This window comes from Sordaria macrospora, chromosome 1, assembly GCF_033870435.1.
Source record: "Sordaria macrospora chromosome 1, complete sequence".
NCBI classification, from domain to species: domain Eukaryota; kingdom Fungi; phylum Ascomycota; class Sordariomycetes; order Sordariales; family Sordariaceae; genus Sordaria; species Sordaria macrospora.
In genome coordinates this window covers 7004220-7025806 of record NC_089371.1, presented here as the reverse complement: position 1 = coordinate 7025806, position 21587 = coordinate 7004220, and the positions used below count along the sequence as shown (strand labels likewise).

Here is a 21587-nt window from a genome sequence, read left to right as displayed (position 1 = left end):
GAGGCGGGCTTGCTTTGGGTTCAGAGGCCGACCCCGAAACTCCCCAAGTCAGGAACAATCGAATGCCCATCTCAAACTTGTCAAAGGTACGGGTTCTGATTGGATAACCGTGGTCTCAGACGTTGCTTCTGCTCACCGTGTTGTCATGCGGAGTGTTTTTTGGTGCGCGGCGTTCTCCCAGCCCGGTCAGCTGGTACGGAGGTTTTTGAGCGAAGCGACCAGGTACAGCACCAGGTACGCCAGGCACAATCGACCTTTGATAGCTGGGCCGTCCAGGGGTGAGAGCTCGGATTGCCACCAATCAAAGGACAGAACGAGGAGGTTAAAGAGCCGAGGAAGATCATCGTCTCAGTCCATTTTCCAAGCTCACCATCTCTGCTAGCTTTGATCAGCTAGGGGCCGCCAAGATATCTAATTTCTCGCCTGTCTTTCTCAACCAAAGCAAAGCCAAGCGAGAACTTGTGCGATTGATGCGCCCCACGGTCCTGATTCCGCCAATCAAACTCAGCCAAACACGCGAGCCTCCATCGGATTTTCCATCGGAGTTTGGGGAATTGAACGGGCTACGAGGGAGCAAAGAGCTGGTTGGAAGTTGGAAATGGAAGACACTGGTGGTAGCGAGACTAGCCGCCCGTACAGTAAGTTCGTTACGGTATTTTACACACATTGATATCAACTTTCAGGGACACTGATCACTAAACCAATGGTTTTACTCAAGTTGAGTCATATCAACATCCTACAATCAACCGCGGCTTAACATTCTCATTGAACGGCTCGAAAGCACTTGTGTCTCGAGTTGGTGCCTTTCATCCACGGCGAAACGGACAATTTCCTCTTCGAGTTGGCGACGTTGGGGGTGATTGGCCTCCCGCTCCAGCAAACTTACAGCTGCTCAGGGGTGCATTGTGCGCCGTACGCCGTACCTGACAGAAGAGCGATTTAGACCCCTGTCTTGCCACGTGGGAAGAGCTGCGAGCGAACAACGTGGACCTGAATGAGCACCCCTGACAAGACTGCGAGCCGCTAACGATTTGTGGTGTAGCTTGGTCCGAACTCTGTCGGTGTCCCTCCTCCGCTTCCTCCGCTTCGATCTCGTCTTTCACCTTTTGGCGGGCATCTGAGAATTGATGCGCAACATCATGATGACGATGTGGTATCTCATGATCAACACTAGCATTAATTCGCTACATATAGTGTCGATACACGATCTCCTGGACTTCTGGACAGTACACTATTAACACGGAGATGAAGGTTCAGGGACCTGTTTGCCCTGCTACCGCCTCTAAACATGTTGGAGTTCCGAGAGTGCCGATGTCTCCTCCGCCAAGCCATCTTCATCTTCGCGGTTGAGGCGCCTCACGGCACTGACGTTTCCGTGGTCGGTTTCCTCGCATCATCTTGTGAGCCGCAGCCAAGAGCCGAGTCAGACGTTGGAACTAAAAAGTTACTCTCATCATCTCCGGGGTTCATGATGATGATGCTGTTTGTCTCACTTTCTCCATCACCAACAAGTCCAACCTCGTCACCAAATTTTGCTGTTAAACGTTTGCCTGATATGCCAAGTCCCTTCGCCCCGCATACGCCAGATTAAAATCTGCTGATATCTGGGGGCATCTGGGGGTTGTCTGATGGGGTTTTCGGTTCTTACCATGGCTCCAAGTGGGCACAACAAGGGCGAAACTACCTACTCCGGTCAAGCTCACGGCGCTACCAGGCGCTATCGTTGACGACCTTGATGGCGATGAATGTCGATCATTGAAACTTTCGACTTGGCAAAGTGTGTCAATGGACGTGTATTCAATGTTACCGCGACTCGGTTGGTTCCGATTTTCTTTCTGGCGCGCGAAAACTTCAACTTCATCTCATTGAGCTTACGTACCATTCTGGCTGAGCTATCACCACTAGCCCAAGCCCCTAGGCAAGGGCAGTGAACCGAGTCCCGACAATCGGACGACGACGACGAGGCTAAAGAGAAGAGAAAAAAACAGACCAGCGCTAGAGAATTCCCTAGCGCCAGGCCGATGAGTCTCTCTCTGCTCACTTTGCCAAATTTCTTGCATGTGTCAATGTCGCAATGGGCGGTGTTCTCGTGATTCAACAGTTCGATACTGCAACGCTACGGACATACGGTGGGTTCCATTGCGCTGGTAGTTCCGAGGTTCTCTGCTCTCGGCCCAGTACCGGTACCACAGAGATAAGGAAAAAAATAGTCTCTTTTCCTCGACCAGTTGGCCCCGGCGTTGTCCTTGTGAATACGACGATGCCCATTGTGAGTGTAATATTGGACCCTGCTTTTTTTTTGCCCTCTCGTCGGTCTGACCAACAACACCCAAAGGATGAGGAAACTGGAAGGCTGTGCTACTTACAAGGCAAAGAAGAAATTTTACTCATAACGAAACAAAACAAGGTTAGCCCCCCGGCATCATCAGCATGCCCATTCATATTCCTTTTCAAAACCCTAGAGACAATATCCCCTGTAGCGCTAAGACCGGGCAGAGCATCATGGAGGCATGTAGTGTGCAAGTCAGTCCCAGTCAGTCCCAGTAGATGATTTTATCTGTCTTGCCATCAAGCCGGCCGGGTGTCGGTCGGTTGTGTCGGCAAGCCAAAAAGGGTTTGTGTGTCCACGGATCAATTATTTGGTAACATCCGCCGTGTACCAGATCTGGCTGTGTAACACACACACACATCCATACTGTACCTACCAGATGGGGACTAACAACTCAGACACGCCATTTTTACAATACCGCCCGCCTGTGAGACCGAGACACCAGGTCGACGATCATTTACTTCCACACATATTGCTCTATTCCCTCTTAGGACTTATTCCGTTGGTGGGCAATATCTCTCCGTAAATATCCGTGAACTGATACATACTTGGGGGTTGTAATACAGTTCGGTTGGCGGGACCTTTCCTCAACCCCCTCTTTATGAAAGAAGGGGAAAATTCTCAATGGAACAGCGAAATATCATAGGACAATCTAAACTACAGCCAAAGCATTAAGAAATTTGATAGTGCAACCGAAACATATTACATCCAAACTACGTTAAGATTTTTCAAAATTCTACCAAAAATCATATAAGCTTTTTTTTGCATTAAAAAGCGGAATCCAAAATTTTAGGCTTTTATTTCTATTGGGAAGAGCCCCGCAAATGAAAAAGTATCATTTGGCTACTAAAGTCAAATAAGTGCATTAACAAAGCGCATTTTAATAATTCAAAATTTAGTATATTTCAAATTCTTTTCTTCTATTATTTCTTTCTACTCAAGCCAAAATCGATGCAAATTAGAAAATAGTTATTTGGAAGCCTTTTCAACTTCCTAGAATTTTCGTAGATTTTTAAAAAATAATTTCGTAGTCGTTTAGTTCATGAGCGTTGTTTCACTATCAGATTTCCTAGTACTTTAGCTATAATTCGGATTGTCTTATAATATTTCGCTATCTTGTAAAAAAATTTCCCCCTACTTTATAAGTAGGGAGTTGAGGAAAAGTCCCACCATTGCACTACAAACCCCAAGTACTACGTATAATACACATCAAAATTATAGCGTTGGGCGGCGCCAATGTTCCATCTCCCTCCTCTTGACGCGACGAATTTAAAATGCCATTCTTGGTGGTTTGTCGCTCGTTTGCTGGCTGCGTTGCGTTGCGGTTGCGTTGCAGTGAGGGTGGCTGCCTCTTCTGCAACCACTTACGCAAACGGAATATCGGAATATCGGATTATCAGGCGATGATGCACACATTACCGATTTTGGTACAATCCGTCTTTCTTTCCCTATCCGTTCGTCCGTCTATCTGTACAATTGTATTTGGCCGTCATATATTGTGCTGCTTGATGAGGAGAATGTGATGGCGCCATATGGCAAGATATCATCGGTCTCGTCCGGATTAGTTCTCTTTTTTTTTTTTTGCACAAGTGCTCTGCTTGCTTGATATTACGCCCAGACCATGAGGCCATATCGTTCGGGCCTTGTAAGTCCAACTAACTAGCATTCTACATTTGTCAACGTAGCCTCGTATTACCACGTTGCGCTTTGCGCCATGCCTCGGATGTCGTCGATAGCGTTCACTATTAGTCGATTACTGAACATGAGCCTTTGCGCTGCGTTGGGTCTTGTCATCTATCTGTTAGAGGAGTTGCGTCTATAGTGGCTTGATAATGGGCCAAGATGGCAAGTTTTGCAATTGAGGCTAACGATCAATCTTACAACATGCCATGTTCTACGAAATAAACTTCATGATTGCTTGCCGAGCGGCTGTAAGGATCAACCGAACACATCAAGGTCGGTACAATATACCTTGGTTATACTCTCACATACATTCAAGCGTCCATACTATGCTTCCGAAGCCAAGTTTAGGCGTTCCCTGAAGGGGAAGAGCCCTATGGGACGCTAGCCAACGTGATTTCGAAGTTCTGTAATCCCCATCATCATTTTGTAATGGTCTTTTGTTACCAAGGCGAGCCGTATTGGACTGTCCGTGAGTGCACTTCGCTTGCGTCCCATGCTGGCGAATTTCGCAAAGATCGGGAAGTCGCGACTTAGACCGTGTCGTACCTTCCCCAGACCGGCGGTCGGGAGGATATGGAAGAATGAGCAATGGAGAGCAATGGGAAAGAGCGAGCAGTACCCGACAGAGCAATCCCACCCATTTAGACCACTTGTGCATCAACCACCATACCACCCGCATTTTGGCATTTTCTGCACAGACGAAACAAAACCGCAAAGCAACCCCCAAAAAAGAGAAGACGTGATAAACAGCATCAACGAATGCAGAGATGTAACACAAAAAGGCAAAAAGAGAAGTCAAAACCGACGCGAGCAGGATTTGAACCTGCGCCTCCGAAGAGATTTGATATGTTCGAATTACGGTAGTTCGAGTCAAACACCTTAGGCCACTCGGTCATCGCGCCATCGATTGTTGTAGTTGGGAATGTAGTTGAAATTAATTGCCTATATACGGCAAGCGCACATTTCATTCAGCACTAACGCCAGAACGACTACGATGCATAATACAATGCATGTGGATGATGGAAGATACGATGCATCGTAGTGGTTATGATGTTGATGTTCAAGAAGATGAAGTTGTTGATCATTTTTCAAGTCTGATTTCCGTCTACCAAAACATTTCTTTATCCCTTTCCAGTCCAGTACTGCTTTGAGTATTAGCTTAAGACCTCTTGTCACACGTCCTTGGCGTGTCTATACTTCATTAATTCGTTTTGTTCCATGATAAATGCGTAGTCTAATGTCTCATATGCCATTTTCTATCTTATCCATACCTTCATTATTCATACTTGGCCATTACATCTTGCCCTTGTAAAGTTTGGGACAGTCCAACACTGGTTTGCCTGTTAGCTCGAGACCTCTTACTAACATTTCTAGGCATTTATGTATCTAACTGATCCGTTTCGGTCTACAACAAATGCTTGATCATCCTTTATATATATCATTTGGAATTCTATTCATGCTCTTCCAATTTATACCGAGCCATTACATCTTGTCCTCATGAAGCCTGGGATGGTCCAATACTGGTTTGTTTATTGTCTCGAGGCATCTGGCCAACGTTCTCAGGCGTTTACATATTTGCTTGATCCATTTCGTTCCACAACAAATGCGTATTCTTGTCTTGCATATCCCATTTTGACATTCGTTGATACCTTCCTGAATCTTGCTTAACTATTACATTCTGTCCTCGAAAGGTTTGGGACAGTTTGGGATAGATCTTGTCCAGTATACTAGGAGTACCAAGCTACAAACAAACAAACAAACCGGCATCAGATTGTAGTTGCGAGTCACTTGCCTAGCCGTCTCACTGGGTGGGGGAGCATTATCCAAGGCCCAAGTGTCCGAGACTAAATGCCAGTTCCTACCACTCTCTCCCAGGCAACAAAACATTACGATGCCGACAGTCTAACACCGAAAACGATCTATCACTTTCATGCATTATGAACGTATTGAGTCTACTATTACCTACCACCTACTAATCCCTATGCTAACGAGACTCACGTTACATATCATCCTCCCAATTGGAAATCTGGAGCTGCTTACATCCGTCTTCTGCCCGGTCACCACAGCGTAGTATTTCCTCCCCCATATAATGCCAGGGCGCACAACCACGCTTTCCACCTTTCTATAAATACTACACTACAATGACCGAGTGGCCTAAGGTGTTTGACTCGAACTACCGTAATTCGAACATATCAAATCTCTTCGGGGCGGGGGGGGGGGGGGGGGGCATCAGCATATCGTGGTCCTACGGTACCGCGTGGGGGTTGCTTCACACGCAGTTCACAGCGTAGGTAGGTAGGACTGATTGATACCTTGCCGTTGCTACCATTCAACCCCTATTAGAATTGATATCAGGTTGATAGTTTTCATAGAACCCAACATCCCTCACAGTGTAGTTGACTATTCTAGGCGCACCTATAAGGGAGTTTCCAAGATGTGCGAGATGCCTAGGGGTAAATTATCAACACACCATCTTCGGGCTCCAAGTCCATGTTGGGTTCAATCTTTCCGGCTACAGGCTCCGTGTTTGTTCAGCTGACGACAACCTGCTACGACGCTGAGTCCGTGTTCTTGGGTCATAGAGGCTCGTCTGATATTGCAACATTGACAGTGTCGGAGAGATATCAGACAAAGGGGATCGGGACTCCAAGAAAGTTGTTGATTCAGCGATCCAGCAATTCAACAACCTCAAACCGAAACCGTGCCAAAAAGCCAAGACCCATGATATTTCCGTTCCAAATCGTTTGGTAATTTTCAACAGTCTGCATCAGGATAGATGTAAAGATGTGGCACACTGTCGCCTCCACCATCAAGAAGATACATCCGTGAATCCCTGACAACCCTACTGGTACTTCTGCTACCTCCGCTACCCTTCCTCCAACAACACAATACAGGTTTTGAATATCGTCATCACCCATTGAAATGCTGACGAGAAACCGAGCGACAGTCTACCAAGGTGCGACAAAGATGTGCCATTATCGAGATCTTGCTTGAATATCAGGGACCAGTGGAGTACTCCCCAGGTTGGCCACTGTCCTAGATGCACTATGGTCCATGATGGTTTCTGTATATCGTGTTTCAGCGACTTGATCGACGGCAACCATGATTGGGAATTCTGCCATTTGTTATTGATCGAAATTCGACGAGAAATTGGATATGCTCCTTTTGCCCCCAGGTTCGGTTTGGGCCGCATCAGGCTTGTCGTTCGGTGTTTATTACAGCAGTTTAATTTCGTCAGGGGGGCGTGTTTCATGTGCCTAGGCTGGTGGTCGATCCCCTGAAAAGGGCTTGAAAAAGCTGCCGATTGCATCATCTGGAACGAGGTGTGTACTGTAAAGATACGTACGTACAGTGTCTGTAAGCTGTAATTTGTCAATTACCCCAGAGTCAAAAGTATTTTAGTATGGATGAATGATTCAATCTTGGAGTTGCAATCACATGTGGTGTGATTGCCCATCACGTCCTGGGAGCATGGCAATCTCTGCCAAGGTCTCCGCCATGCCCTTTCCGTGCCCTGGGAAGCGAAATCTGCCAATCGGTTGAGCGAAATGGCATGTTTGGAAGGCCAAGAAGAACCTTGCCTTGCTGAAGGTTCCGGATACGACAGGTACAACAGGTACAACAGGTACAACAGGTACGCCAGGCACACCGGCCACACCAAGTGCCTGGGAGAAAACGCCAGGTGCACAACATCCGTAGATCGCGTCCCAGCCTGGTGGTCATCATATTGTTCGTTTCAAGGACGCGGGGCAAGACGCATTCGATGACATCAGAAGACCGAGCGATCAGCTGGCCTGTCTAACCTGACCCTGGTGCCTGGTGCCTGGTGATGAGGGACGGAGAGGTCACTCCGAGTCCGATAACCCAGGGAGCTTGGAGGGAGCCATCAATAGAAGGCGGTGTGATGGAAGGCAGTGGATGGAAGAAAGGCTTGGTTCGGTCCTCCTGCTTTCCCATCCCTTGTAAACATGGCATCGCAATGACCATGAAGGGGCGTCTTGGTGGATTGATTTTGAGCCGAACAGCCAGCTTGGCGCCGACTCAAACCGCGTCGTCCTCGCCCACGGCAGCCTCGGGAAGTTGTGTAGATGTGATCCAGTTTTCCATCATTGCCTGGCCGCCAGGCTGGGCCGTCAAAGCCTTGCCACTCGAAGGCCCCGTAACGGTCCTCCCACTGTCCTGCTTTTTCACCACAAGACAGAGTACTCGGCCGTAGATAGCAAAGCCCTCGTATGATATGTCCATAGCAAGCTTCTTCTTGTCATCACGTCCCTCCTCCTCCCCGGCAGCAGGCTGCTTGTCTTTGCGACGCTTTCTTGCCGGAGGCCCTTCGCTTCCATTATCGTCGTTGCTATCACCAATGAACATGTCATCGTCGTCAAGTAGCTCCGAGTCAATGGCTTGGGCCTCGTCATCAACGCCACTGTCATTGTTTGGTCCCGATGGTTGCCGACGTCTTCGTTTTGACCTCCTATTGGCGGACTCGGATATGACGTCCGTTTCATCGACGGTAGGGATATCGTTTAGGTTGACCTCCTGATCTTCGTCATTTTCCTCTCGTATAATGGGCACATCATCGTCGTCGGCTGCCTCCCGAAGTAGAGCAGCTTCCACGTCAACGTCGACGGGCGCTTCACGTGATTCTCCCGTGAGCTTGGACGAATTGGACTTTAGTTTAGTCTGGATCTTGTCTCGGAAATGCTTCTGCTTGTGTAATAAGGAGTGCCGGGTATCTGTTTCGGTGAGGAAGACGGACACCTCAAAGTCGTCTATGGAGATGTCAGTCTACATGCCGTACACATCTGCCACAACGCAACGGACCAGGGAGGCATATGGTTGTGGTGCTCGACTGGATAATAACCAGACATACCCTCAATGACTACATCCTTGATACTCCGCTTCTTGCTCTTCTTTTTGCTTTGCGCGCGTTCCCTCTCCTCACGCAGCTTGGGCAGTACTAGTGGACGCACGGCCTCAATGACCTTGGGTAGAATGGAATTCCTAGGGTTGAGAAGCCATGAGTGTGCTAAGGCCGGGTTATCGAGATATATACGACATTCGAGCACCGAATACTTTGTAATCCGAAGGTATCGTCTTATTGGCGCCATAGATAGTATCAGGTAGAGGTGGCTCACATAGTATGGTGTTGAGTGGCGGGAAGAGATGGTTTTGTTGATGACGATGATGACGATGTCGTCGTTTGTTGACAAAGGGAGAGGTGGGGCTAGGTAAGTAGCGGTTGGCACGTCAGCAGCACTCAGCCCAGCTCAGCGGACGAAGCATGGAGCCTTGCAGCGCCGACTTTTACAGGGAAGAGCGGGAGCTAGCGGGGAGCTACCCAGCCTCACAGGAGCTGCGCAGCCCCTCTGTGCGATATCGCGTCGCGAAAATTTACAGCGCCTTGGAGGTTTGCGAATGTTGACTTGTGACTCGAGCATTGAGGTGTTTGGTTGGGTATTCAACCCCAACATGAGGCGTCAAACATGTCAAAGAACTGGTCTTCCACGCTGAGACTACCCAAGTCCACTCTTCCGTAAGAACCGACACCATCTCCAAGAGCATCTGTGCGCATACTGACATCAGACGAGAAAGGCCGCGCCCTCTGCCCACCCAACACAAAGAATACATCAAGAAATGCGCCGATGACTTCTACAAGTGGCAGGCCACCAATCGCCCTGCTGATGATGCCTTCCTCCTCCACGACGGCCCTCCCTACGCCAACGGCAGCCTCCACGCCGGCCATGCCCTGAACAAGATCCTCAAGGACATCATCATCCGTACTAAGGTCCAGCAAGGTGCGCGAACGATGCCAGCCGGCTGCTGATTCTCCGAGCGCTCCGAACCCTTTGACTGATCAGCTGTGTTGCGCCAGGCCAGCGTGTCACCTACATTCCAGGATGGGACTGTCACGGACTTCCGATCGAGCTCAAGGCTGTCAGCACCGAAGAGGGTAAGACCATGACACCCACTGCCATCCGCCAGGCAGCCCGTGGTCTGGCCTCCAAGACGGTGTTGGAGCAGATGGACAGCTTCCGGACATACGCCGTCATGAGTGACTGGGAGAACCGTTGGACAACCATGGATAGGACCTTCGAGATCAACCAGCTGCGTCTTTTCCAGAAAATGGTCAGCCGTGGCCTGATCTACCGCAAGTTCAAGCCCGTGTACTGGTCGCCGTCGTCCGGAACCGCCCTGGCCGAAGCCGAGCTAGAGTACAACGAGACGCACATCTCCAAATCCGCATACGTCAGGTTTCCCATCACCAAGGATTCCTCTACCGTTCCTGGCTTGGAAGGCTTTGCCGGGAACCTGTATGCCGTTATCTGGACGACAACTCCCTGGACCCTCCCCGCCAACAGAGCCATTGCCGTACACGATGATCTGCTATACCATGTTGTCCGTGTGGGAGACGATGCCTACGTTGTTGCTGAGGGTGGTTTTGAGCGCGTTGCCAAGGTCTTGCTGGGAGAGGAGGAGACTCCCGAGATTCTGGCTACTGTTCCTGGCTGCCAGCTCACCCAGTTGCAGTACATTAACCCTCTTCTGGGCAAGTCTGCTGTCCCTCAGCCCTTCATCCATGGCCCCTTCGTCACACCGGATTCGGGAAGCGGTCTCGTCCACTGCGCCCCAGGCCACGGTTTCGATGACTACCTGATCTGCAAAGATCTGGGAATCCCCGTTTCCGCGCCTGTTGATAACTACGGCATCTTCACCGAGGAGGCCTATCCCGATGACCCAAGCCGACTCGAGGGCGTTTCTGTGCTTGAGGGCGGTTCTGCTGCCGTGCTCGAGCTATTCAAGGACAATGTCCTGAACGTGCACAAGTACAAGCACAAGTATCCTTACGACTGGCGGACCAAGAAGCCCATCATCATCAGGGCCACCGCGCAGTGGTTTGCTGATGTGGACAGCATCAAGGAGCTGGCGTTAAAGGCCTTGGAGGAGGTCAAGTTCGTTCCTGAAAGCGGAAGAAGCAGGCTTGAAGCTTTTGTTAAGGGGCGGAGCGAGTGGTGCATCTCACGACAGCGTGCCTGGGGTGTACCCATTCCTGCGCTGTACGATGCCAATGGCGATGCAGTGATGACCGAGGAGACCATCGAGCACATCATCTCCGTTATTCAGGAGAGAGGCATTGATGCTTGGTGGTCTGATGATGCTCATGATCCTGCCTGGATTCCCGCCTCTCTTCAGGACAAGGGTCCGTTCACCCGAGGTAGAGATACCATGGACGTCTGGTTCGACAGTGGTAGCAGCTGGACCCAGACCGACAGGCAAGCGGATATCTATCTTGAGGGTTCTGACCAGCATCGCGGTTGGTTTCAGTCGAGTTTGCTCACTCGAGTAGCAGCCATGGCGGTTCAAAGCCCGACACCCGATGGTACAACCAGTGCGGTTGGCCTGTCGCCCTTCAAGACACTCATCACTCATGGCTTCACGCTGGATAAGGCCGGCAAGAAGATGTCAAAGTCACTGGGCAATATTATCTCGGCTGACCAAGTCATGGATGGTTCATTGCTTCCTCCGCTGAAGGTCAAAAACAAGAACAGGGATCCGAACGTCCCTCCACCAAGGGATGCTCTCGGCCCTGACGCCTTGCGCTTGTGGGTAGCGAGCAGTGACTACACCAGTGACATTGTCCTTGGCGAGCCGGTGCTGAAGACTATCCATCAGTCCTTAACCAAGTATCGCACCATCATCAAGATGCTGACGGGCTCGATGGAACAATCAGCCAGAACTTCTCCACTGACTGCTTTGGACCACATTGCTCTCGTCCAACTAAAGGATACCATGGCGGAGGTTGAGAAGCACTACAGGAACTACGAATTCAACAAGGCCTTTAGCAGTCTCAACAGATGGATCGCCAATGACCTGTCTGCCTTTTATCTTGAAGCTCTGAAGGACAGGTTGTACTGCGCCGACGGCGGCGGTGTTCTGGAACCCATCTTCATGGGCTTCCTGAGAATGCTGGCTCCTATCACCCCCGTCTTGGTTGAAGAGGCCTGGGAGCATCGTCCTATGTGGATGAAGGAAGATTCATCTGTTCTTCACCCTCTTCATCAGCTGTATAACTCGCCTCTCATTGATGCCCGCCGTCTGAGCTACGATGAAGCCGTGCTTCGCAAGGACATTCCCGTCTTGATGGAAACGCATGCTGCCATCAAGGCCGCGTCTGAGCTGGCACGTAGGGCCAAGGTCCTTGGCTCGTCCCTCGCTTGCTTCGTCGTGATCAATGCTCCCAAGGACAGCAGGGCACTCTCTGTCTTGCAGAAGTACAAGGATGAGCTAGATGCCATGTTTGTCGTGTCATCTGTAGACCTTGGCGGTGTAGTGGAGGGAGAGCCGACATGGAAGTATGTCCATGACTTCGAGATGGGTAGTCAGGGTTGCCAGGTGTGGGTGTTGCCCCCCAAGGATCACAAGTGCCCCAGGTGCTGGCGATTTGTTGCTCCTGCTGAGGACTCCTTGTGCGTCAGGTGCGAGGATGTCGTTGGCGACGGTGTACAATAAGTAAGGAGATCAAAGTGCTGGACTTCAAAAGATAGAGCAGAGTAGACAAGTACATAAAACGGATACCCCTCCCCCCTTCATGACATTCTTCAGTTCAGTCTTGATAGCTCCAGTGCAATCCATATCAATGTTTACATGTTTCAGGGCGAGCAGCCGCGGAGGTACACTAAATGCACAGTGAAAGGGAACCTCGACGACCCAAAGTTGGGGTACAGCGGTACAGAGCCCCCACTCCAGCCGCTAAGATAAGCACTGGCGTCCGCTGCGGGGCGGAAATTTTTCATGCATCAGTTCTGGCGATTGGGAAGGAAACTCCAGGAATTCTTTTGTTTCCTAGAGTCGATCATGCCTTCCCATCTTTGAATTCACTTGATTCTACCCACCACAAAGCTTCATACTGCTCGAAACCTACGCCAATTACCTGTAAATCCCCGATACCCAATTCCACGAAAAACAAACCACCCAGCATGGATATCTTCAAAGTCCTCTCGCGAGGCATCAAAGCCCAGCCCAAGAAAAACCAACCGGGTGCACCACAGCTCCTTCCCTCCGCCGGAGCAAAAGTCAATCCTCAGTTCTTCCACGATAACGTTGGCGGCTCCAACTCCAAGCGAAGCAAGAAGAGAAAGAGAAAGGGCACCCAGGCCAACAACGCGACCGAGAGCGGTGATGACGACTCCGATGCCAGCGACGTCGATTACTTTGCGCCCAAGCCCACCCCCGAGGAGCTTGCCGCCAAGAAGGATGCCGAGTTGAAGGCGGACGAGCCCAAGAAGCAGAAGCCCAAGCTTATGGAGGAGGACGAGTGCCGGCAAACGCTCAAGTCGCATCGGTTGAAGTTCACAGTCCTGGCCGGTCGCGTGCAACAACCCGAGGAGCCAACAGAGAAGCCGTCCAAGAAGAAGAAGCAGAAGAAGGACAAGAAGGAGCAGGAAGAGGAGGACAAGAAGAAAAAAAAGAAGGACGAGGACAAAAAGCAGATCTACCCGCAGCCGCTCAACTCGTTTGGCGAGCTCAAGTACACCTACGGCATCCACCCCACGCTGGCGGACAACATCACGAGGCAAGGGTTCCGGGTGCCGACCGAGGTGCAGATGGGCAGCTTGCCGCTGCAGCTGCGACCAGAGATGGCGTTGGAGAAGGCTTCAGGAGTGGAAGATGTCAAGGTTGAGAGGGGAATCGACTTCCTCGGTGTTGCGCCGACGGGCAGTGGCAAGACTATCAGCTTCTTGATCCCTGCTATCGATGCGATTATCAAGAGGAGGGCTGAGGACTATACCCCCGAAACGGACGAGCATGTCTTGCAGGCTATTGTTGTTGCGCCTACGAGAGAGTTGGCAAGTCAGATTGTCAACGAAGGAAGGAAATTGGCCATTGGCACTGGCGTGCGCGTGGTTCTCATGAAGAGGACTCTACGGTTGGTGGCGGAGGAGAACAAACAGGAGGAGACGGAGCAGGATGGCAAGGAAGCGGACAAAGACAGTGATCACGATAGCGAGGCAGAGAGCGAGCCTGAAGAGGTTCTGGCAAGCGATGAAGAAGAAGAGGAGGAGGAGGATTCTGACGCCGAGAAGAACGAGGAGAGCAAGGCCAAGGGCGATAAGAAGTCGAAGAAAGAGAGGCCCATCACCAAGGTAGACATTCTCGTGACAACCCCCAAGATCCTCCTTAACTTCCTCTGTGGAGGCGAGAAGGAGAAGGGCAAGCCCAGGATTGTCAAGAAGACGCTCCCCACCGTGCAATCCCTCATTCTCGACGAGGCCGATGTTCTCCTCGATCCCATCTTCCGCAAGCAAACCATGGGTATCTGGCGCGCCTGCACACACCCCAATCTCGGCATGACCTGCTGGTCAGCCACCATGGCCTCCAACATTGAAGCCCTCCTCACCAAGTCTATCGAGAAGCGCGCCAAGCGTACCCCCGAACAGACCCCCAAACCCCTGATCCGCCTCGTCGTCGGTCTCAAGGACACCGCCGTGCCCAACATCACCCACAAGCTCATCTACTGCGCCACTGAGCCCGGCAAGCTGCTCGCCCTTCGCCAGCTTCTCCACCCCGTGTCCTCGGCCGACTCGGGCCCGCCGCTGCGCCCTCCTTTCCTCGTCTTCACCCAGACCATCGATCGTGCCCAGGCGCTTCACGACGAGCTCAAGTACGACATCCCGCTCGAAGCCGGCGGTTCGGCCCGCGTGGCGGTCCTGCACTCTTCCCTCTCGGACTCGGTCCGATCCAAGATCATGGCCCGCTTCCGCAGCGGCGAGGTGTGGGTGCTGATCACGACGGATGTGCTAGCGCGCGGCGTCGACTTCGCGGGCGTCAACGGCGTCGTCAACTACGACGTGCCCGTGTCGGCGGCGGCGTACGTGCACCGTGCCGGACGTACGGGTCGCGCCGGTCGTGAGGGCGGTGTGGCTGTTACTTTCTACACCAAGGACGATATCCCCTTTGTCAAGTCGGTCGCCAACGTGATCGCCATGAGCGAGAAGCAGGCGGGCAAGGATATTGACGAGAAGGACACCGTCAAGGCGGCCCAGGGTAGCGTGCAGAAGTGGCTGCTCGATGCGCTGCCCAAGGTGGCCAAGGAGGATAAGAGGAAGTTGAAGGTCAGGGGTGTGGAGAGCAGGCGGACGGGTGGAAAGGCGACGATTACGACCAAGAGCAGTTGGGAAAGGAGGAGAGAGAATAACAGGCGGGAGGCTATTGAGGCTAGCAAGAGGAGGAAGAGAGAGGCGCAGAAGGCGGAGAAGGAGGGTGGTGCTGCCCCTGTCGAGAAGGACGAGGATTGGACTGGCTTGGACTAAAGAGCGCATGGTCCTTGAGTTGTTCAATTTAAGAAGATATTGTTACTGGGATTAAAAAGGATAGATACCCTTACTGTGTATACGTTGGTAGACAAAAAGCTTGATTTGTATTGGTTTATAAGTGTCAAATTCTTCTACAAGATAACGTCGTATGCTTCGTGTTATCTGAAGTCTCAAAACGTGCGAGAAGCAAAAGACTGACAGCAACGGAGAAGAATAACCGAATCATCAAAGGTATCATAACCTTGTTGTATCATAGCATTATGATACCCACTGTCAACCTCTCTTATCTCTCTCATTATCAAATTCTCCCCCAACTAAGCCACTCAGAACTCAAAAGCCCTGCGGCCTAAACTTCCACCTGCCCGGCTCAAAAACAGCCTCAAATTCAACCGCCGAAAACGTTCCGATCGCACAGCTCAAATCATGGAACCCTTCCAACCCCGTAACCGGCAAATCCTGCTCCGAATCAGCTTCCTCATGCAGATCCCACTGCTCCATGATCCTGCCCTCCCTCGTGAAGAACACATTCACATCCAACTTCCCGCCCGTGTTGGTAAACGTCATACCAATCCCGTACGTCTCGCCCCTCTTAAACGGCCTCGTGAAATCCTTGCCTCCCCACCGATCATTAACGTATTTGTGTCCATCATCGCCATGCACGGCCAACGAGCCGCGGTGCCAGCCTGGCATGCGGAAGGCTGGGTAAGGCAAGGCAGTAAATCCCAGAGCTAGGGTGATCTCCTCATTGTTTCCGCCGCCGCCCATGGCGCCCAAAAAGGGGTTGTTGGACCCCGCCCTCGGGATCGATACCTCGTAGTAAATCGTCTTCTCCCTGGACGGGGCAGTCGGGATCAAAGGCGAGTCGTACTTGACGCAGTACAGCGGCGGGTAGGAGATGATGCACGCATCACCCGCCGCCTTTTCTGTCTTGCCCTTCCACACGCCGGCGCTGACCCAGTCCAACTTGCCGCGGAACTGCGGACTGGACATCAGCCGGATGTTGTGCGTCCGCAGGGCGTCGAGGGCTACGGGATCCAGGTCCATGGGTGCCGTCAAGGGGTTTTGGGAGCACCAGGTCTCGCCCGCGTTGGCTTCCTCTTCTGTGGCGTTGGTGGTGTGTGAGCGGTCGTAGCCGGTGAAGAAGGCTGGAGGGGGAGGGAACAAGGCGGTGTCGGGCACGAAGGATTCCCAGTCGTGTTGCTTCTGGGCTTGCGAAGGTGGGGGACCCGGAGGGGGCTGGGTGTAGTCGTCCTGGCGGTGCTGGTGCGAAGGGGGAGGACCGGGAGGAGGGGCCACATAGTCGTCATGACGTTGGAGGTGGGAGGGGGGAGGGCCGGGAGGGGGAGCGGCGTAGTCATCTTGGTGATGCTGATGGTGTTGGTGAGAAGGGGGAGGACCGGGAGGAGGGGCGAAGTCGTCCTGGTGCTGACGATGGGAGGGAGGGGGGCCGGGGGGAGGAGCACCGTATTCATCGTTCATCGGTGGTCGGCTATGAGAAGGGGGAGGTCCCGGCGGAGGAGCACCATAATCATCGTTCATCGGTGGCCGGTGATGAGAAGGGGGAGGGCCCGGGGGCGGTGCGAAATCGTCATTTGCAGAGGACTGGTTATGGCCCCAGCTCGGAGGAGGAGCGGACGGAGGAGCGTAGTCGTTGCCGCCGGAGTGTTGCTGGTTATGGCCAAAGTTCGGGGGAGGTCCCGAAGGAGGGGCATAGTCGTTCTGGTTGTTGTTGTTACCATAAACCGGCTGTTGCTGAGGCTGCTGATGCTGCTGCGAGTGAGGCCGCTGCTGATGTAGAGATTGTCTTGGTGAAGGCATGTTGACTTTTCCTGCTGAAGGCTGTGGTGACTGTTGATGCTGTGCCGGTCGAGGACCGGGTGTATCGTCGGTCTTGTCTTTGCTTCCGAAACACATGGTGAAGTATGTCTGATGGATGGCTGGGCCAACTCTTATATGATGTAGGTAAGAGAGTAATAGCCGAGGTTGCCGATTGGGTGGGATGTCTTACACCACTAATATTCGAGGACGCAGATGCGGGCAGTTTCTGGGAAAGGGTGACCAGCGAGTGGTTGTGTTTGTTCGCGATTATATCACCGCCGTTACTATGTCGTTGCTTCGCCTCTAGAGATGACGAGAAGAGAAGGCGTAAAACGGGCCACGGTGAGAGGGATGAATCTTTGATCTTTTCCGAGTGCCAAGGTTCGGTGCTTCCCAAGACTTGCTTAGACCGCTTGGGTTATCGTGGATGCTGTCCTTGGTATTGCCAAGTGGAAGTGATCCAATCGCTTAACCAGCTCAGGTGATATTGTGATGTTGTGAGAGTCCCAAGTTGCCGCTCTTTGTATTCAGTTGTTAGGTTGTTGTTAATGTGACGGGGCTGGCCAGTTGTTCGTTCGTTGTTAGTGTTGGTCCATATCCGTCCGATCGGACTTTCGGATACAGTGGTTACAAACACTCATGCATGAAGTTATACGTACCCGTCTTCACCTTGGTGATACTTGCCAAGTGCCAGTTAGAAACAAGCCAAGTGCGTTAACAGAGGTCCTAAATTCCATGTGATGATGAAGGGAAGAGATGGTGAAGTGTCGTTACCACAGCCATCACAAGCTTAACCTGCTCTGGTAGGCTGCTGTACCCCGAAAAACATGCCCTGAACAAGGTCTCACGGTTCCCCAAAATCCCACTGGGCGCAGCGTCTAAGCCCCTGGCACCTTATGACGTCTTTGTTCAGGTACAGATCGGGGGAAAGTGGAGGCCTCCACCGGGAAATCCACCGCCAAAGTCCGGAGCACCTGCCGGCCGACGTCCAACGCTTCGACTCAAAATGTCCGAGATCCGGGGCCATCCGGCTCAGGAACCGGACGTTGGATTTCGTTGAGTTTATGCAGTAAATCTCTCTTACCATATTATCCTTATATTAAAGTTCATGCCAAATGCAAGGCCAGTGGCACACCTACAGGGTACGAGTTAACTGGAAAGTATCTGAGACCCACCCCGATGCCATTGACAATCTCCCGTCCTGCCTCTGTCTCTATTTCCCATGTAACCCCTATCCCGAGGCTATCCCTTATATCCCTTATATCCTATCCCTACCAAGACCCCCCAACAACCGCCGCCGCCGCCGCCGGCACCAGCATAACACTAAACGTCGGCGCCCCGCTCCCCATACCCTGAATATGCTGCAAATATGCCTCCATCTCCATATCATCACTAACCGGCAACGGCAGCTCTCCACCTTTTCCATCCTTGACAATTCCCTCGATGGCCAAGCATACCACGCCCGGATAGTTGGCTACCGCGGTGCTGCGTAGTTCCTGGACGGACCGGCCCGAGAGCGTGGCGATCCACATACGTGAGACCACGCCTCGAAGCGGCGAGGAGTCGTGGAGGCGGAAGTAGACGGCCATGGATGAGGATGAGGTGGAGGCGGAGGTTGAGGAGATATTTCGTGCCATTGGTTGTGAAACTTGGACTTGAGTCGGGACCGATGGGGTTTGGCTTTGCAAGTGCTGTTGTCGGGAAGAGGTGGTTGTCACCGGCTGTGAGACTTGGACTTGAGTCGGGACAGAGGGGGTTTGGGTTTGCTGGAAATGTTGCTGCCGGGCTCTTGCTTGTTGCTGGATGGCTTGCTCCTGGAGGCGTAGTTGTTGTTGTTGCTGCTGCTGCTGTGTATACATAGCGGATGTGGATTGCGGCTGGGTATAAGATTGAGTTAAGCCCTGGTTCAAAGTGCTATTATAGCCTTGTTGCATCTGAATACGGCTGGGTGTGTAATTCTGCGTAGTCTGAGGACGACTCTTAGCCTGAGAACGGGTTTTGGCCCGGCTTCGGGTTTGCGTGAGGTTCGGATTGTGTGAAGATGCGTGCGCATTGAGAGTACTGGCGCCAACGTTGGCACCACCGCCGCGTCCGCTGGCAGCAGGCGTGTTGGCAGAATGACTCCCGAACTTATTATCGGCTTCAATTGACTGTTGCAGCAGGATATCCGGATCCAAGTCGCCGTCGTCTACCATCTGGACATCCTGTTCCGCTTCGCTCTCCTCCGAGGAGCTTTCGGATGAGCTCTCAGACGAGCTCGACAAATCTACTGGCGCGAGCCGCACAGCTGTATGGGGTGCCGTTGCCGTTGCCATTGATGGTCCCGCCGTATTATTCTTCGGGGGTCGGCCAGGGCCCCGCTTGGGTTGAGCGGCCTTCGCGGCCTTCTCAGCAGCCTTTTCGGCTCGCTTTGCGGCCCACTCAAGTTGAGCGGGAGTCGGGCCCGGCTTCGGTTTCGGAGGGGCACGCTTCCGAGGCGGCTTGGGGTCCAAAGCATTCGGATCCTTCTCCAACTTTGCTTGATCACCTCTGTATCTCCTCATCCCGTCACGGGCCAGCAGCTCGATAGCCCTCTTCCTCTCCTTGGCGTTCGGCCAGTGCTCACAACCTGGAGGGAAAAGCTCCTGCAGCAGCTCCGTGGTGTCGAACCATTTCTGTACCATTTCGTTCCACTTGTCGATGCCTTCGACGTACTTGAACCCAAACTTCTCCTGACCCAGCAGCAGATAAAGCGTTCCTCGAATGTATCTGCCCTGCTCCGGGTTCAGTCCGAGGATGGTTCGGGCCTGTGCTAGTGTCATGTGCGACTGCATCGTCCTGATCCGCTTGGTCACGTCGCAGCAGATAACATCGATCGCAATCTTCTTCTGCTCCATGTTGGCTTGATCCCACATGATGGCACGGAGATGCATGCTATCGCGGATCATCTGCTCCTTCAGGGCCTCCCACTTCTCAGGCCCGGCAATCGTCTTCTTGATAACGTTGTTCTCCCGGCAAATCTTTTCAAAGTTCTCCCGTAGCGCCTTGTAGGTCGCGGCGTCGAGCTGCAGGATGACCTTGGCTTCGTCTAGGGTTGTCTCGGATGGAAAGCGAGGAGGCAGACCACTCGGATCTGCAGGCAGGCCGGCCCACCCCTTTATTCTTCGTCGCCGCTTCTTGAGAGCCCAACGCTCTGCCGATTCTTGTTCGAGAACCCGGCGTCTCTCTTCTCTGCGAGCACGTTGTTCGGGGGTCAGTTCGGCGTCTGGGCCAAGTGGCAAGCTTCCAGATCCTGATCTCTGGTGTTGGTCTTGATGCTGTTGCTGATGTTGATGTTGGCCATGTGTGTTAGACGACCCTTGTCCGTTGCCTTCCGCGGCGTTTTCCTCCTCATCTTCGTCCTCTTCGCTACTTACCTCTTCGCTGTCGCTGTCATCGTCATCATCATCAGCGGAATCACTGTCGTTCTCGTCATGATTGTTGTTGTCGCCATTGTTTGTCCCGTCAGCCGGTTGTCCAGGCGGCCTGATGATGCCTTTGCGTAGGTCCCGAATGGTCTTCAAACGCAATTTCCAACCATACTTTTGGCGGATCCTGTTGAGCGTACGATCGTTGATGTCGTAGCCTTCCTCGTTGAGGATGGGCAGCATCTCCGTTCCTTTGAGGTTCTGTTCCCATAGTTCCTTGACTCTGGCTATCAACTCCTTATTGCTGTAGGCTTTGTTGACTCTGACGGGCCAGCCCCATTCCCTGAACTTGTACCAAAAGGTGCGTCGACTGGAAAGTAGAGTGTCATGATCAGTAGGTCGGCCAAGATAAAACACAAGGGAATATGGCGTTGTGGAAGAGGCTGTCGACAGCTTGGGTTTTGCTGCGCGAGCTATATACACCACCCAAGACTGTGATGGATGCCCGATCGTGATACTGTGTACGGCGAGGGAGATGGACGAGGAGTGTCGTTCACGTACCTAGGGGCAAATCCATGGTTCTCGGCCATGTACCGGGCAACTTGGCCAAAGCTTCGCCTTTCATCGACGTACAGACGTCGACATATTTCTTTATAAGGATCCCAGTCGTAAGTCATGATGCGGAATTCCTCTTGCAATCGTGGTTGAGGGCGGAGAGTTGGCGATGATTTGCTACGGCGGTTGAGGGTTCGACGATTGTGAAAATGGATGCGCGGGTCGATCCACGCGAGTTACGGAGCCAAGCTACCCTATGTGCGAGGATTGGCAGGGCGTTCAAGTTTGCTGCAGGCGGTGTTTGCCGCGCCATATTCCTCTCAATCCCACACTGTAGATGTGCACTGTAGTACGGTTGCCCCTTTCAACGTTCTGTTTACCTAGAAGCGATCGAAGACAGACCACATCGATCTTGGTGAACACCAGAGGTGATTGTTGCGACAGGTAACTAGAGACTTACAGAGCAAACACTATACCTCATCTAATTCATACAAAGCACAAGTC

At 52.2% G+C, this 21587-nt stretch overlaps 5 protein-coding genes and 1 non-coding gene across 6 annotated transcripts; 2 read left to right on the top strand and 4 right to left on the bottom strand.

Moving 5' to 3' along the window:
- Nucleotides 1-4814: 4814 nt before the first annotated feature.
- Nucleotides 4815-4914, bottom strand: SMAC4_13116. Its single transcript is given in 2 exon segments — nt 4815-4858; nt 4877-4914. It is a non-coding gene; the product is annotated as a tRNA-Ser (tRNA).
- Nucleotides 4915-6232: 1318 nt separating this feature from the next.
- SMAC4_00200 (uncharacterized protein) lies at nt 6233-9208 on the bottom strand. The gene is made up of 2 exons (XM_003351610.2): nt 8883-9208; nt 6233-8781 (listed from the first exon to the last, which is right to left on the bottom strand). The coding sequence occupies exons 1-2, from the start codon at nt 9118-9120 to the stop codon at nt 8054-8056; spliced, it is 966 nt and encodes a 321-aa protein (XP_003351658.1). The 5' UTR covers nt 9121-9208; the 3' UTR covers nt 6233-8053.
- A 227-nt stretch (nt 9209-9435) lies between these two features.
- Nucleotides 9436-12609, top strand: SMAC4_00199 (uncharacterized protein). Its single transcript, XM_066089396.1, has 3 exons — nt 9436-9545; nt 9605-9807; nt 9885-12609. Exons 1-3 carry the CDS (start codon nt 9496-9498, stop codon nt 12518-12520), a joined length of 2889 nt encoding a protein of 962 aa, XP_065945828.1. The 5' UTR covers nt 9436-9495; the 3' UTR covers nt 12521-12609.
- A 378-nt stretch (nt 12610-12987) lies between these two features.
- SMAC4_00198 (uncharacterized protein) lies at nt 12988-15321 on the top strand (the record flags this gene model as incomplete). The annotated part of the gene is made up of 1 exon (XM_003351608.1): nt 12988-15321. The coding sequence occupies one exon, from the start codon at nt 12988-12990 to the stop codon at nt 15319-15321; it is 2334 nt and encodes a 777-aa protein (XP_003351656.1).
- A 106-nt stretch (nt 15322-15427) lies between these two features.
- SMAC4_00196 (uncharacterized protein) lies at nt 15428-17468 on the bottom strand. The gene is made up of 2 exons (XM_066089395.1): nt 16788-17468; nt 15428-16682 (listed from the first exon to the last, which is right to left on the bottom strand). The coding sequence occupies exons 1-2, from the start codon at nt 17236-17238 to the stop codon at nt 15655-15657; spliced, it is 1479 nt and encodes a 492-aa protein (XP_065945827.1). The 5' UTR covers nt 17239-17468; the 3' UTR covers nt 15428-15654.
- Nucleotides 17469-17943: 475 nt separating this feature from the next.
- Nucleotides 17944-21479, bottom strand: SMAC4_00195 (uncharacterized protein). Its single transcript, XM_003351606.2, has 2 exons — nt 21090-21479; nt 17944-20898 (listed from the first exon to the last, which is right to left on the bottom strand). The coding sequence occupies exons 1-2, from the start codon at nt 21203-21205 to the stop codon at nt 18414-18416; spliced, it is 2601 nt and encodes an 866-aa protein (XP_003351654.1). The 5' UTR covers nt 21206-21479; the 3' UTR covers nt 17944-18413.
- Between the last annotated feature and the right edge of the window lie 108 nt (nt 21480-21587).